The sequence below is a fragment of the Linepithema humile genome, chromosome 7 (genome assembly GCF_040581485.1).
Source record: "Linepithema humile isolate Giens D197 chromosome 7, Lhum_UNIL_v1.0, whole genome shotgun sequence".
NCBI classification, from domain to species: domain Eukaryota; kingdom Metazoa; phylum Arthropoda; class Insecta; order Hymenoptera; family Formicidae; genus Linepithema; species Linepithema humile.
In genome coordinates, this window is record NC_090134.1 from 21,628,750 (window position 1) to 21,642,645 (window position 13,896).

General features: G+C 33.2%; 3 protein-coding genes and 1 long non-coding RNA gene across 8 annotated transcripts; 2 read left to right on the forward strand and 2 right to left on the reverse strand.

Annotated features, from left to right (window-relative positions):
- Nucleotides 1-400: 400 nt before the first annotated feature.
- Nucleotides 401-3,842, reverse strand: LOC105668245 (glucose dehydrogenase [FAD, quinone]-like). 3 transcript variants are annotated; one of them, XM_012360491.2, is made up of 3 exons: nucleotides 3,597-3,842; nucleotides 1,588-3,376; nucleotides 401-1,321 (listed from the first exon to the last, which is right to left on the reverse strand). In XM_012360491.2, exons 2-3 carry the CDS (start codon nucleotides 3,331-3,333, stop codon nucleotides 1,178-1,180), a joined length of 1,890 nt encoding a protein of 629 aa, XP_012215914.1. In that variant the 5' UTR covers nucleotides 3,334-3,376; nucleotides 3,597-3,842; the 3' UTR covers nucleotides 401-1,177. The 3 variants fall into 3 exon arrangements, with proteins under 3 accessions (XP_012215914.1, XP_012215915.1, XP_067215360.1); XM_012360492.2 differs by having other exon boundaries at nucleotides 3,589-3,842; XM_067359259.1 differs by having other exon boundaries at nucleotides 3,528-3,842.
- Nucleotides 3,843-7,414: 3,572 nt separating this feature from the next.
- LOC105668363 (protein SHQ1 homolog) lies at nucleotides 7,415-10,670 on the forward strand. 2 transcript variants are annotated; one of them, XM_012360706.2, is made up of 9 exons: nucleotides 7,415-7,643; nucleotides 7,741-7,895; nucleotides 7,966-8,156; nucleotides 8,238-8,422; nucleotides 8,518-8,919; nucleotides 9,024-9,147; nucleotides 9,220-9,383; nucleotides 9,470-9,645; nucleotides 10,203-10,670. In XM_012360706.2, exons 2-9 carry the CDS (start codon nucleotides 7,753-7,755, stop codon nucleotides 10,327-10,329), a joined length of 1,512 nt encoding a protein of 503 aa, XP_012216129.1. In that variant the 5' UTR covers nucleotides 7,415-7,643; nucleotides 7,741-7,752; the 3' UTR covers nucleotides 10,330-10,670. The 2 variants fall into 2 exon arrangements, with proteins under 2 accessions (XP_012216129.1, XP_067215407.1); XM_067359306.1 differs by having other exon boundaries at nucleotides 7,416-7,895.
- Nucleotides 9,171-13,601, reverse strand: LOC105668362 (uncharacterized). Its single transcript, XM_012360705.2, has 7 exons — nucleotides 13,372-13,601; nucleotides 13,025-13,309; nucleotides 12,692-12,803; nucleotides 12,004-12,589; nucleotides 11,526-11,710; nucleotides 11,111-11,314; nucleotides 9,171-10,958 (listed from the first exon to the last, which is right to left on the reverse strand). Exons 1-7 carry the CDS (start codon nucleotides 13,599-13,601, stop codon nucleotides 10,680-10,682), a joined length of 1,881 nt encoding a protein of 626 aa, XP_012216128.1. The 3' UTR covers nucleotides 9,171-10,679.
- On the forward strand, nucleotides 12,475-13,680 carry LOC137001120 (uncharacterized). Of its 2 annotated transcripts, XR_010891245.1 has the most exons (3): nucleotides 12,475-12,608; nucleotides 12,671-12,822; nucleotides 12,948-13,680. It is a non-coding gene; the product is annotated as an uncharacterized lncRNA (long non-coding RNA). The 2 variants fall into 2 exon arrangements; XR_010891244.1 differs by having other exon boundaries at nucleotides 12,671-13,680.
- Nucleotides 13,681-13,896: the final 216 nt, after the last annotated feature.

Below are 13,896 nucleotides of genomic sequence, written 5' to 3' on the forward strand. Positions count from 1 at the left end.
GTAATTTAAATGTGGAAATATTTCAATAGATTTCCACGTCATCCATGAGGTACTATTGCTGACGCGTTTGTTTTTAGAGTGGTCTCCCCAAAAGGACCATTCCACTGAAGAAAAAAGTAATGAATTTTTAATTAAAAAAATAAAAGATTAGATATTAAATTAAAAAGACAAACAAAAAGATCAGATACTCTTAATTAGATTTTCTTGGCCTTTTACGAGCGATGCAATATCTATGTCGATACTTGATGAACTGATTCGCATCAGTGCAGATAATGTCGCATTATTTAAAGAAGAATGATTTTTTGTTTTTATATTTTTTATTTTAGAAAATGAGCATTCACATAAGTATGCGAAACATACTAAAAACGGGAAAAATACCCAAATCAAAATTTTTTAAATTGGGTTATACTAACCGGTTTAACGAAACGATACTACATATAATAATTTGAATATCTCGAAAATGGTATTAATATTTTTTTATGAATAAAATATTATTTTAACAGGATTTTAGGCAAGTCTATATTTTTATGAATAAAATATTATTTTAACAGGATTTTAGGCAAGTCTATATAGTTGGCCTTCCCCCTTAACGCAAATCGTAAAAATCGCCCGTATACTCGAAGCCGAACACTTGGCGGCGCACGCGGTTAGGAGAGGAAAGGAGGCGTCAAGCGCGAAAGTCAGCTAAAATGTTGAAATAATTCCGAGCACTGCTTTATATTATTACATATTTTTTCTTCAAATATTATAATTTTTTAATATAAATTTTAATAAGAAAATAATAAACTTTATTTAATTAAGAATTAATTTTTGTAACAAAAATACTATAAAATTTTTGTTTTATAATCAAGATATTATGAAAAGGAAAGAAAAACTGCAATCCGATACAATAAATTGTAATTCAAGTTGTATTTTCTAAACGTACAAAGTTAATTCTAAGTTAATTTTGTTATAATAATGTTATATTATGTTATAGTGCATAAAATTTGTGTTAAATATGTTGACAATGTTAAATATGATGACAATGTGTTAGTCAAAAGAAAATGTATAAAATTTTGTTTTACACTCACTATTTGTGTAATCAGTTAGTATACTCATTACATTTATGATCTACATTTTCAATATAAACGCATGCAAAATATTACTACAACTATTTATATCACACGATATGCTACAATTATTTTTTTAAGTATCCCCATTCTGTTTTAATCATATCTGCCGCTTTCTCGGCAATCATAAACGTGGGTAGATTTAAATGCGCTGATACAATGTCGGGCATAATTGATGAATCAGCTACTCTTAATCCACGAACACCAATTACCTGTAAAATATTTATACGTATAATAGACTTATAATAGGATATAAAATTTGTTTTATATAAAAATTATATCAATTTTTCAAACGGACATTAATCATTTTTTATATAAAAATTGAAAATAAATTTGTTTATTACATAAAAAAAAAATTAAATCAAAATCCTCGAAATGTTTTTCGATAAATTCTCAAAGAATTATATCTGATTTCTCCAAGTAGCATAAGATTTTTTTATAATTGCAAGGTTTTCGATTTTTTTGTTACCAATAATACCTTTAATGTAGGATCAACAACAGCGGTCGGATCGCTTTCTGGTCCCATTTTGGAAGTGCAACAGTAATGATAAATCGTGGTTGTCATTACCCTTAAACTACATTCCCAATAATCACGGGTGTCATATTCATAGTGTTCACATCCAGGAGCGGTGTCGTTCAAGAAATATGAACCGTACGCTTTCATCGCTTTTGTCTGACTGACGTTAAACAGAAATCTAATGCCAGAGATTAAAGTGTCAATGTCCTCTGCATGTTCAAAGTAATTTGGTATTATCTCAGGTTTAACATTAATATCGTTAGCCAATAATCTTATTCGTCCGCGACTCTTCGGTTTTAATAGCAAGGGAACCACACTCCAACCATAGTAATTCTTGTGTTTGTTCCAAAATCGAGTCATTTCGGTATTCATATTGAATGTTACCGTATGAATGGGATCTCCTTTAATTGCAGAACCGAGAAACAGCAGCTCAATATTTGGTAGACCGCTACGTTTTTCCGGATGCTCGGTGTTGACGAAAGCGATCGCCTCGCAACCGCCTCCCACCACCAGTGGCCCTGTTCGTCTGTTCATATAATCCACTAAATACGGATTGTTGGGATTTATTATATTCTCCAATTGTATGCTGAAGGGCCCGTTCACTGAAAATACAAAATTACCGAGACCTACGTGGTCCATCAGATTCTCGCCGACCCCGGGTATATCGCGGACGACGGATATGCCGAATTTAGCAAGGTGCTCGGCCGGTCCGATGCCGGACAGCATCAACAACTGAGGCGTTGCAATAGGACCCGCGCACAGAATTACTTCCTTCTTCGCGAACACAGAAATGGTCCGTCCTTGTTTCGTGAACTCCACACCGACCGCTCGATTCTTGCGATGATCGATCAGCACTCTTCTCACCAAGCTCTCTTGCGTTACGTGAAGATTTCTGCGATCGCGCGCCGGGTACAAGTACGCTTTGTTGCTGCTCATGCGACTGCCGTTTTTTATCGTGGCCTGAAAATGTGCAAAGCCTATCGTCTCTTTCGCGTTGTAATCCACCTCCGGATATCCCAGCTCTATGCCGGCTTGCACAAAAGCGTCCGCGAGCTTCGTACGGAATGACGGATAAGTGACATCCACCGGTCCCCCGGTTCCGTGAGCGACGGTGTCGGATCGCAACTCCGGAATTCTCATGTTTTCCAATTTCTTAAAGTACTTGAGAACGTCTTTGTATGCCCAGCCGTTGTTTCCCATTTCGGCCCAACGATCGTAATCCGCGCTAGTGCCTCTGGTAGCGAGCATGTAGTTTATCGAACTGCTGCCACCCATCCCTTTGCCTCTCGGAAAATTGCATTTACCCTCCGTTGAGCCGAGACAATATTTGTTCGATGGCTTAGTTTGATATTTCCAGTTCACAAGGTCACTCATCTGCAACATGTAAGCGAGCAGCGGAATATCCATGACGAGATTTTCACGAGATCCGGCTTCTATCAACAGCACTTTGACGTCGGGAATTTCGGTTAATCTCGCTGCTATTGCGGCGCCGGCTGTACCGGCACCGACGATCACAAAATCGTATGCAGCTCCGAAGTGCGGAGTCGTATCCTGGATTTTCTCCTCATAATCTCTTTGACCATCGTGCAGAAACCTTATAAGCCCAGCGCTTAACTCGAAATAATTAGGTAAATTCCAGAATAATCCTTCCGACTCAAACGGGATGATCACGGCAATGATGCTTAAAAGACGCACCAAGTTCGACATCTTGTATGTCTATGCGCTGATTCGCTCTCGAGAGCTTCGAGTACTAAACAAAAAATTAAATAAAACTGAAGGCGATGGAGAACAGGTATAACTTGATTCTGTACAAATTTCACACTCAGCAAAAATTTACTTTAAATATTAGGCCAAGTAAAAAAGATTGATATAAAAAACATATTTATATTAAGTTGACTTACGTCAATGTTAATAAATTTAAATATTGATGTTAAATGTTAAATGTTAATAAATTTAATTTACGTGTTTACTATTAAATGTTGTATCAGACGATTCTTTCACTCAACAATTCTTTACTTTGTTATTATTGCTATGCACTTGTATACGTGAGCACAAAAAAAAAAATTGTCAAATAATAGATGTTATTATCACTCATCACTTCATGATATTGTAAAGAATGTAAAAAATTCGACTAATACAATTTAAAACTTTAACGGCAGTAAAGTTTTTAAGAGTTTGAAATACATGTCTTCCTTGTTCGGTATTTCGGATACAACTGTTGGCTTTTAGTTCAACTTTAAGAGTTTAAGAGATTCCAGAAAAAAATCCGTTGAAGCTTACTTTCACTTTGATCACTTATAATGATTTTTTAAAATTATTTTAAATATTGTATTATCTTTTAAATATATAAACAATAAAAAAATATTATATCACTGATAAAATCCAATATACATATAATTTATAAACAAAATTGGTTAGGTTTACTGTACGAGTATACATACTGCATTGGTAAAAGCCCTGCAGCATTAGTCCTTGGATCTTATAAACCGGTTTTTCTGCATCCATCAAATTGGAAGTACCGGCTGCGATTTACCGGAAGTACCATTCTGGTTTAATTTTTAAAAGTAGTGATAAAAATATGTTAGTTCTATATTTATTTATTTATTTATATATCTTTCACAAAAAATAATCATGTTTAGAATTAACTAAACAAAATCCTTCATTCTGTTTGTAATTCTAATATATTATCGTTAATTTGCTCTTTGCTTGTTGTTTTAATTAGAATTAGTAACTTGTAAAATTCACATTTATTTAAGCTCATTCAATAATTCGGGCATTTCTATAACCGAGCGTATATTTAGGACTTCTCGATTTAACGTTTCGATTTCTGTGCTCGCGTTGAAGCGCGTATACAGGGTCTTTTATAATGTCCGTGCCAATGCTCGTGTGCGGGTAGAGTGCGGTAAATTGAATAAAAAAGTTCTTTACTGTTTTGCAATTTTCGCAATAATAATTGAGATAGTAATTAAAAAGTAATTAAAAAGATAGTAATTAAAAAAACAATACAAAATTTAATATTAATTAATTCAATAATAACCATATTTGAAGCGTAAAGTATGAAATTGCTTTTACCTTCAGACAATATCGACCTTCTCTTTTTAATGGAATGATTTGAGAAGGTTAATATCCAAAGTGAGCGAAAAATAACAGCACGTGTTACTCATGCTCTCGCCGTTATCATTTTTCATTGCCGTCCCAGATAGCACAGAGAATTCGAAAAGAATTCTTTTTTGGTATGAATTTTGTTGAGTCCTCCGAAATACAAAAACAATATGTAAGATTATTTGTTATATTTTATAATAGCAAGTCTTATGATGTATTCACATATATTTTCATAGATTCGCGAGATAAAAATGATCGGAGGATCTGATTCAGGCAAATTTACTAGAGCCATATTGCGTTTTTTAATGTCGGAAGCTCGCTGTGCAGTATTCCTGGTCTGGTCAGAAGAAAACTCTTCAATTAAAAAATACCCTAATTTCTCAACTTATTGTCGATGAGTTAATAAGTATTTTATTTTTCAGTATTTATTTTTTGACCAGAGTAATCAAATCTCAATATTGTAGGAAGATAATATGTAGGAATATAGTGTGTAAGAACATAATCTAATAAGTATAGGAGAGTTGTGTTTTCGTGGCGATGATCGAGACAATAGCGATCGACCAAAACACGACGTCAAGAGGCGTCCGGGCATCGGCGGCCGTTGATCGGCAAGACGAGTGAGCGAGAGCTCACGTGAATTGCCAGAGAAGAACAGAGAGTCGTTTACCACGAAACAGATCGGTTGTAATCAATTGTACCTACACTCTCTTGTATTAATATATTTATTCTGACGTTATTATTTTATTTTTATTTTATTTTTATTAATTGGGAAACCCTCCACCAATTCCCTTACAATTATGTATTTTTTTGAAATTAATAATATATAATAGCATATAAAAATATATAGGTATATAAAAGTATATAAAAATATAAAAATATAATAATAATATAATAAGTATATAAAAATATAAAAATATAATAATTAACTACTTCTTTATTATTTAATATTCTGTATAACAATACTTTATTATTCAATAAAATACTTTTTGTTATTTTTATCACAAAATATATTTTAATTTATATTTTTTTCTGTGCATTTAGAGCATTTCAATAATCCTGATTTATCCCATATTCGGGTCCCAGAAAGTACGTAAAACAAATAATAATAAAGTTCTATTAAAGTTCTATTGGAGTACTATTTAAAAATTATTTTAAATTTATTGCGAATTCTTATGGACTCGAAAAGGATTCCTTTTCGAATCTGAAAAAGAACTCACAAATGATGACATAAAAGTGAAGTCTTTTGGAATGCTGAAGAATACTTTTTGAACAGAAATGGGATGGAAAAAGAATTCATTTTGTAAATCGGGGACCAAAAAAGAATTCTTTTCGAATTCTTTGTGCTATCTGGGCGTTAACTGTGTCAATTGTATTGCGGACGTTACAATACGCCGCGAAGACTGACCGAAACGTTTATATAATAATAAAGAAGATTGTAACAAGCGACAAACACCCAGTTCTTGATTTTTAATATATAATTGATTTTACACCTAAATATTTATATGATTTATATTTGTATTTTATCATTATCGATCAATTTTGATATCGATTTATATCGATATAATGATCGATAATAATGTGGGCAAAATAGTTGGTAATATCACTAGTTGGTATTCGCATTTTATTGGGTGTTTACGATAATTCAAGTTCGAGTTAGTTTCACTAGGACCGAAAAATGAGATAGACATAACCATCTAGAATCTTTATGATTTATGACAACTCAACGCTGTCTTGTATTGCTTGAGTTAAATTAATTGAATTTGTTGAGTTTATAGAGCAAATTTTATTGTAATAAAAAAATGTTAACTGCAAATCAGTCTATGAAAGAAACAAATAATGTTGGTATGTATGTTGGTATACCTCTTTAATAGATATAATTATATATATATGTATATAATTATATTTATTAAACTCAACAAATTCAATGAATTTAACTCAAGCAATACAAGACAGCGTTGAGTTGTCATGAATCATAAAGGTTCTAGATGGTTATGTATATCTCATTGTCGGTCCTAGTGAAACTAACTCGAACTTGAATTATCGGGCGGTATTCATAGTCCGTTCTTATATTCAAGATCGTCTTAAGCACGAACTTATATTCGCTCTCTTCGTCAGACACAATCTATGTGTGACGAAGAGAGCGAATATAAGTCCGTGCTTAAGACGATTTTAAATATAAGAACGGACTATGAATACCGCCCATCGTAAACACCCATTATCTCCAGGCCCCTATATGCCCTTTTAAGGCCGGCGTCACATAGAACCCGTAATCCGTAATCCGCACCGAAAGTCCGCAAAAGTTACTAGGGATTGCGTCCGTAACGTTACGTGTGTTTTATCTCCTTGTGTCCCATGGAGCCGTAATTCCATGAAATTTCCGTAAAAGTTACTAAAAGTTACTAGTTATTACTAGTAATGCTTTTTTTAATTTTATTTATTTAACTAAATTTGACGATTTAATTAAAATTTTTGTTAAAATTATAATATATTCTGTAGTTTTCTTATGAATAAAATACAAATAAACAATTATAATTTGTTAAATAAAAAATAGTAATACCGTTACGTGTGTATTTACGGCTCCATGGGACACAAGGAGAAAAAACATACGTAACGTTACGGACGCAATCCCTAGTAACTTTTGCGGACTTCCGGTGCGGATTACGGATTACGGGTTCTATGTGACGCCGGCCTTACGGATTACGGGTTCTATGTGACGCCGGCCTGATAGTCACGAAAATTTACCAGATTTTACCCATTTCACTTTTCGTTTTCTCACGTGGCGTAGTAGCGTCGACTAGCATCAACAATTGTTTATTTATGTGCTAACTAATTAATAATATTAAAATTAAATAAACTGAAATTTTACTGGGTGTGTGTGTGTGTATCGGGTGCTATATGTACATTAAATAAATGCGGTAACTCTTTTTGTTGATTGTATTTGATGTTTATTCCAACATACATGCATTTATTGTATAAGGTGAACTAAATATAAATAATTTCGTAACGATTCAGAAGCACCTTAAAATGTTGATTCCGCGTTTCAATATCACACAAACTGATACGACAGTTACGATAACCATACATGCTCCATTCGCCAAAGTAAAAAATACAGAAATACATGTGGATAAAACGGATTTCATATTTTCTGCTAGTCCATATTTTCTCAGGTAAATTGTCATGGAATCTTATTATTGAATAATTTCTTAATGCATCAGATAAATTAAATGATTTTTGCAGATTACAGCTACCGGGTGAAATAGTGGAAAATGATTCATCTACCGGTTCTTATGTTTGTGAGAAGGGTGAATTTACTTTAAACTTTTCGAAGGTCAAAGAAGGAGAGCACTTTGAAAACTTAGATATGATAAGCATTTTTTTAGCACCATCAAAAAAGAAAACTAACATTGTTTCTAATATTGAAGTAATTGGTAAGTGTTGTATTATATAATATAAAAACATAATATGTGTGTATAGTATTATGTTAAAACATATATTTTTTCGAACTTTAGGTAATCCTTCTGCAAGTACAGCAGATATAGATGAAAGTTTGAATGACAATAACATCTTAGATAATAATCCTGATAACATTTTGCCTTTGCCTCAGAACAATCCTACAGAAAATAAAATAATGATCACAAATTATTCAAAGTATGGTTTTGCAAACAAGGTGTCAGGAGTTTTAGTTCCTTATGAGGTACACCTTGTAATATTCTGTCTTTTTGTAATGTTTAATATTAAACTCTCCTGTATATACATTAAATTAATTTGTAATTTGTCGAATTATTTTAGGCCGCATGGATCAAAGATATAATAGATCTTCTCAATCCTGATACAACTCCAGAAGTAGAAAGAAAAAGTTTACAGGACAAGCGTGAAAAGGAAGACTTTAGCGAACAACATTATATGGCTGATCTCATGCAGCCAGAGTTTGAATCATGTTTGACATATACAGCAGAATGGGACACACTGCAAAAAGTTGACATTGCATTTAATAGATCTGAAGTTGACCTGTTGAAGGAACTTCCAAACAAAGAATATTTGTTAGATGCTGCCGAGGACCAAAAATTATGTTTGAATCTTTTTGATATTTTATTTGCCAGTTGTTATAATCATCGAACAACATTAGGAGAAAATACTGTGGAAAGTAGTTGGACAATAAACAAATTAAGTTCTACGTTATCTTGGTTCCAGGTATGCTTAGTATGTTATGTAAAAACTAGTAAAGTTTTTTAAAAAGTTTTTTATATAAGGAGTTTGTGTAAATGAACCAATTATAATTTATCAAATATTTTTAGACTTTTACATCTATTGATGAGGTTATAACAGCATGCTTCCGAAGATCACTTTGTTACCCACTTTTTAGAAGTTGGGAACTTTCTGTGAAAATTTTCGAAGATGTTAAAAAAGTCTTTGCATTAGGTCAGTATAAATTGAAACATTAATATCTACTAGCGAGCTTTTATTGACTTAAAACATTTGAATTTTTTACAGGAAAGAAGTATATTATTAAACGCTTCTGTGAAATATACGAACTTTTCAATAACTCATATGAACCACGGTATATATTAAATGAATTGTACATAAAACATTTTTTGATTTGGTTGCAAAAATCTCCTAAATCCTTGATAGATTCATTTCATTCTATTTTAAATGACGTAAGTTTAAAAAATTATATTTTTTACATATAGACTTATTTAATGTTTCTTTTACATTTCTTGGTTTTTGTCTTTATTTTACATAGAAAACTCCTCCAAACAAAGCAAGTCTGGGATTAGAGCTAGTTGAGTTGGAAACAGCAGCTTATTCTGTTCAAGAAGAAGAAGAAGGACTTGTTATAGAAAACAATCATAAAATAGCTGTTAACGAAATAGCTCAACAGATTGACGAATTATCTCTAACCAATATTGAAAAAAAAAGGTGAGTTGAGAATTCTGTTTTATATCTTTTCTGACCAAGTTTTCTCATGACAATATTCTATCCTGTTTTGTATAATTTTGTCTTAAAAACCAAAGAATGTATACTATGTTAACAAAAAATAATTTTTGAAGTGTTTATAAGTATTTTCAAGTATTTAGCTTTATTGTGCTTATATATCTATTACTCTTGATTTCTTTTTCTCTATTTTAAAATCTATCATATTTTAATTTAACTTACATTATCCTTACTATATATACATAATATGTACTGATAATTCAAATTGGTCTTGTATCTATTTATTATCCAAATCATTAGTAATTTTTGAAAATTCACATATTTTAACAATCAGATAAAAATTTTCGAATCCAGGTAATATTCAGATTTAGATAATCGAATATTTTGATACTAGTAGTTATAACAATAACCGTTTTGGCCTAATAATCGTAGATTGCGTATGAATTTATGGCATTTTGAGATTTTATAAAATTGACTATTTAACTCTGACTATTTCTTACTTTCTTATTCTCTCATACAAATTATTTTATATCTGAATGTAGGTTATCAAGCGGTTCAAGTTCAACTGATAGTAGTGATTCAGAAACTGAAAGCAGTACTACATCAAGCACCACTACTACCAGCAGTACCAGCACCCTTGATTCCGATGACTTAAGTGATCCTGAATAAGTGGGAAACCTAATGCCTTTGATATGTACTTATATTTGTAAAGTATATATTTGTTATCCTAGAAATTAAGAGTATATTTAATATCAATATTATCCTTATGGATTTCTCTTATATTGATTTTAAAACATTAATATTGTCAAATACATAATTTTATACTATACTTATTTATCTCCATCATTTTGTGCATATGCAACTTATCTTTGTTACAAATTCTATAATATTTTAAATGTAACTGCTCTAACTAAAATGTGTAAATTAATTAAGACTATCCTAAAGTTGACATGTAATACACTGAATGTAATAAAATAATCGACGTTGATAAAACAAAATTTTTAAATAAATTTACTGCTTTATTTATTTAATCTGTAATCAATCCAAGATAGAAGTTTACTATAATGTTCTATTAAATTAATTTGTCCTTCTTCTCTTTCAGCCTGATTATTTACAATATTAGGTTTAGAAGAACCAGTCTTCTCTAATTCAACGATATTCTGCGAGTTTGTAGAATTCTTAATACTTGTGTCACCTGTAAGATTTGCAATTGGGTAGCTCTCATCTATTTCTGACGACTTTGAAAGTTTTATCGTGTGGTCGCTAATATTAGCATGATGCTCTTCTTTATAGGTAATCTAAAAATTTTTAATGTTATCATTAATGGTAACAATTTAGTTAATCAATATGCAATTATAAATGTATCACAACTCCAATAATGTTACACTATAGCAATTATAACAAATATATAAAGCAAATACATGAAATATAAGCTTATTAGACATCGTACCGTAGTATTATCATTGATTGTTTCATTCCTATCAATGATATCGCTATCTTCATAACTTTTCCAATAATCTGCTACTTCCCCAAACAATCCCGGACTTTCATCCTTGTCAAATATATATTTCTGATGTCCGGCGTCTTTTTCTTCTGTGTCTACTTTAATTGCTTCCCAGTTATATTCTTCGGTATTTGCTTGAAAATCAGCGTCCTTAAAATTTGCAAGAAAGTTTAGTATCAAATATATAGAATGATATTGACAAAAATGATATTGAAAAAGAAAATGCGATAAATTATCATTATTTTTAGTCTGATATATAATAAAAAAGTACTGAAGCATATTTAGTGAGTAAATTAAATTACTTTAGACATAAATAAATTAGCATTACATTAATGAAAAACAGATAAATATTAATTAATACCCATTGTAAATTCGATGGCGGTATAACGTCGATTTCAGAGTCAAGATGTCCGTGAAACTCGGGATCGTTGGTCTTCAGAATCAAGTACGTGTGTTTTTTCGTTTTCTTTCCGTTCCTATGTACATGTGGTGCGTGCATAATTATATGCAACGGTGGCGCGTTCTCCTTCAGCGTGGTTCTTTCACCTATAACATAACGATTGTCAATATTATGACCAAGAAGGTCAAATTCGTGGACCAAAACGTATGTCAATATATACAAAGAAAAGATATATGAAAAGAAAGAGTCAATATATGTATATAAAGAAAACACTAGCTTGAACACAAAGCACTTGATCTCATAACTCACTTTAGTATTAATTTATATTTTACTAGAGCTTATATAATTAATTTTTTCATACCACAAGCAATATAGGTATTAAATAATAATTTTAAAGAAAAAAGTTCTTCCTGCATAAAGCTAATATTTGCAATTCTACCGTTATCTCGAGCCTCGTCGCTAACTTCAGCATCTGAGATCGTTGTTTCCGGAATAGGCGACAAACTCGTTTTAATCTCATCGATCCTATCAATCGGTTCGTCCAACAATAAAGTACGATCCTTCGTATCCGCGTAACTCGCAGTGACAGTATTATCCTCTATCGATATCGGCGTATATGGAGATTCCTCCTGTAGGTCAAAGGTCGCAGCTGTTTCACTGGAGATGGTACTATCATCTCGAGTCCAACTGATCGACTGCTCTTGATTTTGAGTTTCTTCCGTATCCGGATTAGTCGCACCGTTATCATATTGACAAATAGCTTCGTACTTCACCGACGATTCAGTTAAATGGTCAGAACGATCGATATCCGTTACTTCATCGATGATAATAGAAGATGCAATGGTCGCTTCGCGATCCTCCTCTAATGATTCATTAAGTTGTGCAGTGAACTTCTCCAAACGCTCGGTGGTGGTCCAGACTGGAGTGCTGACATCGCCTGTTTCGCGCGAGTCTGTTTCTTTAGCAGCGTTGTTTGTCAGATTTAAAGAATACTCTTTATCATCCTGAGATCGATGCGCAGCGGGCTGAAATTATTCCAAAGCGGTAAGCATTTGTATTTCGAAGCTACTTCTCCGCATTACAGCGTCATTGTTATAAATGAGTAGGTATATTAAAAATAAATTTACATCACATCCGCCGCACGGGTCTTCCTGATATGTAGACAGTATAGCTGCTTTCACGTAAGGGAAATATAAAATACTCCACGGCACTATCACCTGGTACGTTAATTTCCCGCAGCTAAAACCATTGCAGTAAGGTAATCTTTCACTTTCAGTATTTATTATATCAAAATTTACCAAGATATCCTAATCTATTCTCAAATAATTAAGTTTCTCGAACACTCATTTAATTCAAGTTAATAATCTTTTAAAAATAATTTAGGAAAATCTTCGGTGCTCGAATGAACGAAACTGAATATATGCAGCAAGGATGAAAAGAATAAGCTTTCGCTTCCTCACCGATCAATGACTACCACTTGATCCTTCGACGCGCGGAACCTCTCCCACATGCGGAAACGCGGACCATCCTGAAGGTTGATCATTTCAGGCCCGTCGTCCTTGAGCAACTGATCCTTGGCATTCACGATGTGCCTTGTTTCAGACATCGCCGCAATATCCCGCCATGCCTCTATCTCGATCTCGTTCTCGCTTTTGTCCTCCATCAGATCGGGCGGCGGCGTTATCACGAAAAATCGGATATCCGGGAAACCGGATTTCCGCAAGCGCGAGCTCAATAACTGCAGCCTGGTCGATTAACGAAACGAGAGTGTCGTGGCTGCGGTGCGTATTGCAATTTCGTAACTTACATGACGGCTTGTCTGTAGCTGTACAGCCAGGCGGGATCCAGGAAAGCCAGAACGCTCACACGACCGAGTTGCTCTTTCCATATATTCACCAAACTACACTGAACAAAGTACTCCGGCTCCTCCTCGTCACTCAGTCGAAGTACGCGCGAGAGATGCGAGTGATTCTTCTCTTCCGACGTGAAAGTCGCGCGGAGGAGCACAGCCGCTAGGAACACCCTTGCGACTAACATGACTGGTGCGCACTTTTATTCGCACGCAGTAATAATTTTAACGAATCATAATTCGACCTTGTCGAAGCAAGACCATAATTCCGCGGATGAAATCAGATCGCAATTGAGCTTAAATAATTTATCCGAATGCGTTAAAAATATTAACAAGCTTGTATTACGGTTTCTATCATATATTGTTTGTAAATTACTTGTAAATTAATGCGCACGCCTCGCTCAGGTCGAAGCTCAAAAGTTGACCCACGCGACACGACATGTATGCGGGTCACGCGAAAACTGGTGTTTTCCTGACACTGTA

Bases quoted from the DNA above. Each gene is read 5' to 3' on its own strand.
- LOC105668245 (XM_012360491.2), bottom strand. From the start codon at position 3,333: ATGTCGAACTTGGTGCGTCTTTTAAGCATCATTGCCGTGATCATCCCG. The intron at 1,322-1,587 runs GTATTATTGGTA...AATATTTTACAG, and splicing joins TTGTTGATCCTACATTAAAG to GTAATTGGTGTTCGTGGATT.
- LOC105668362 (XM_012360705.2), bottom strand. From the start codon at position 13,601: ATGTTAGTCGCAAGGGTGTTCCTAGCGGCTGTGCTCCTCCGCGCGACT. The intron at 12,804-13,024 runs GTGAGGAAGCGA...CAATGGTTTTAG, and splicing joins CAAGTGGTAGTCATTGATCG to CTGCGGGAAATTAACGTACC. The intron at 10,959-11,110 runs GTACGATGTCTA...AAAAATTTTTAG, and splicing joins CAATCAATGATAATACTACG to ATTACCTATAAAGAAGAGCA.
- LOC105668363 (XM_012360706.2), top strand. From the start codon at position 7,753: ATGTTGATTCCGCGTTTCAATATCACACAAACTGATACGACAGTTACG. The intron at 8,920-9,023 runs GTATGCTTAGTA...AAATATTTTTAG, and splicing joins CTACGTTATCTTGGTTCCAG to ACTTTTACATCTATTGATGA. The intron at 9,148-9,219 runs GTCAGTATAAAT...AATTTTTTACAG, and splicing joins TAAAAAAGTCTTTGCATTAG to GAAAGAAGTATATTATTAAA.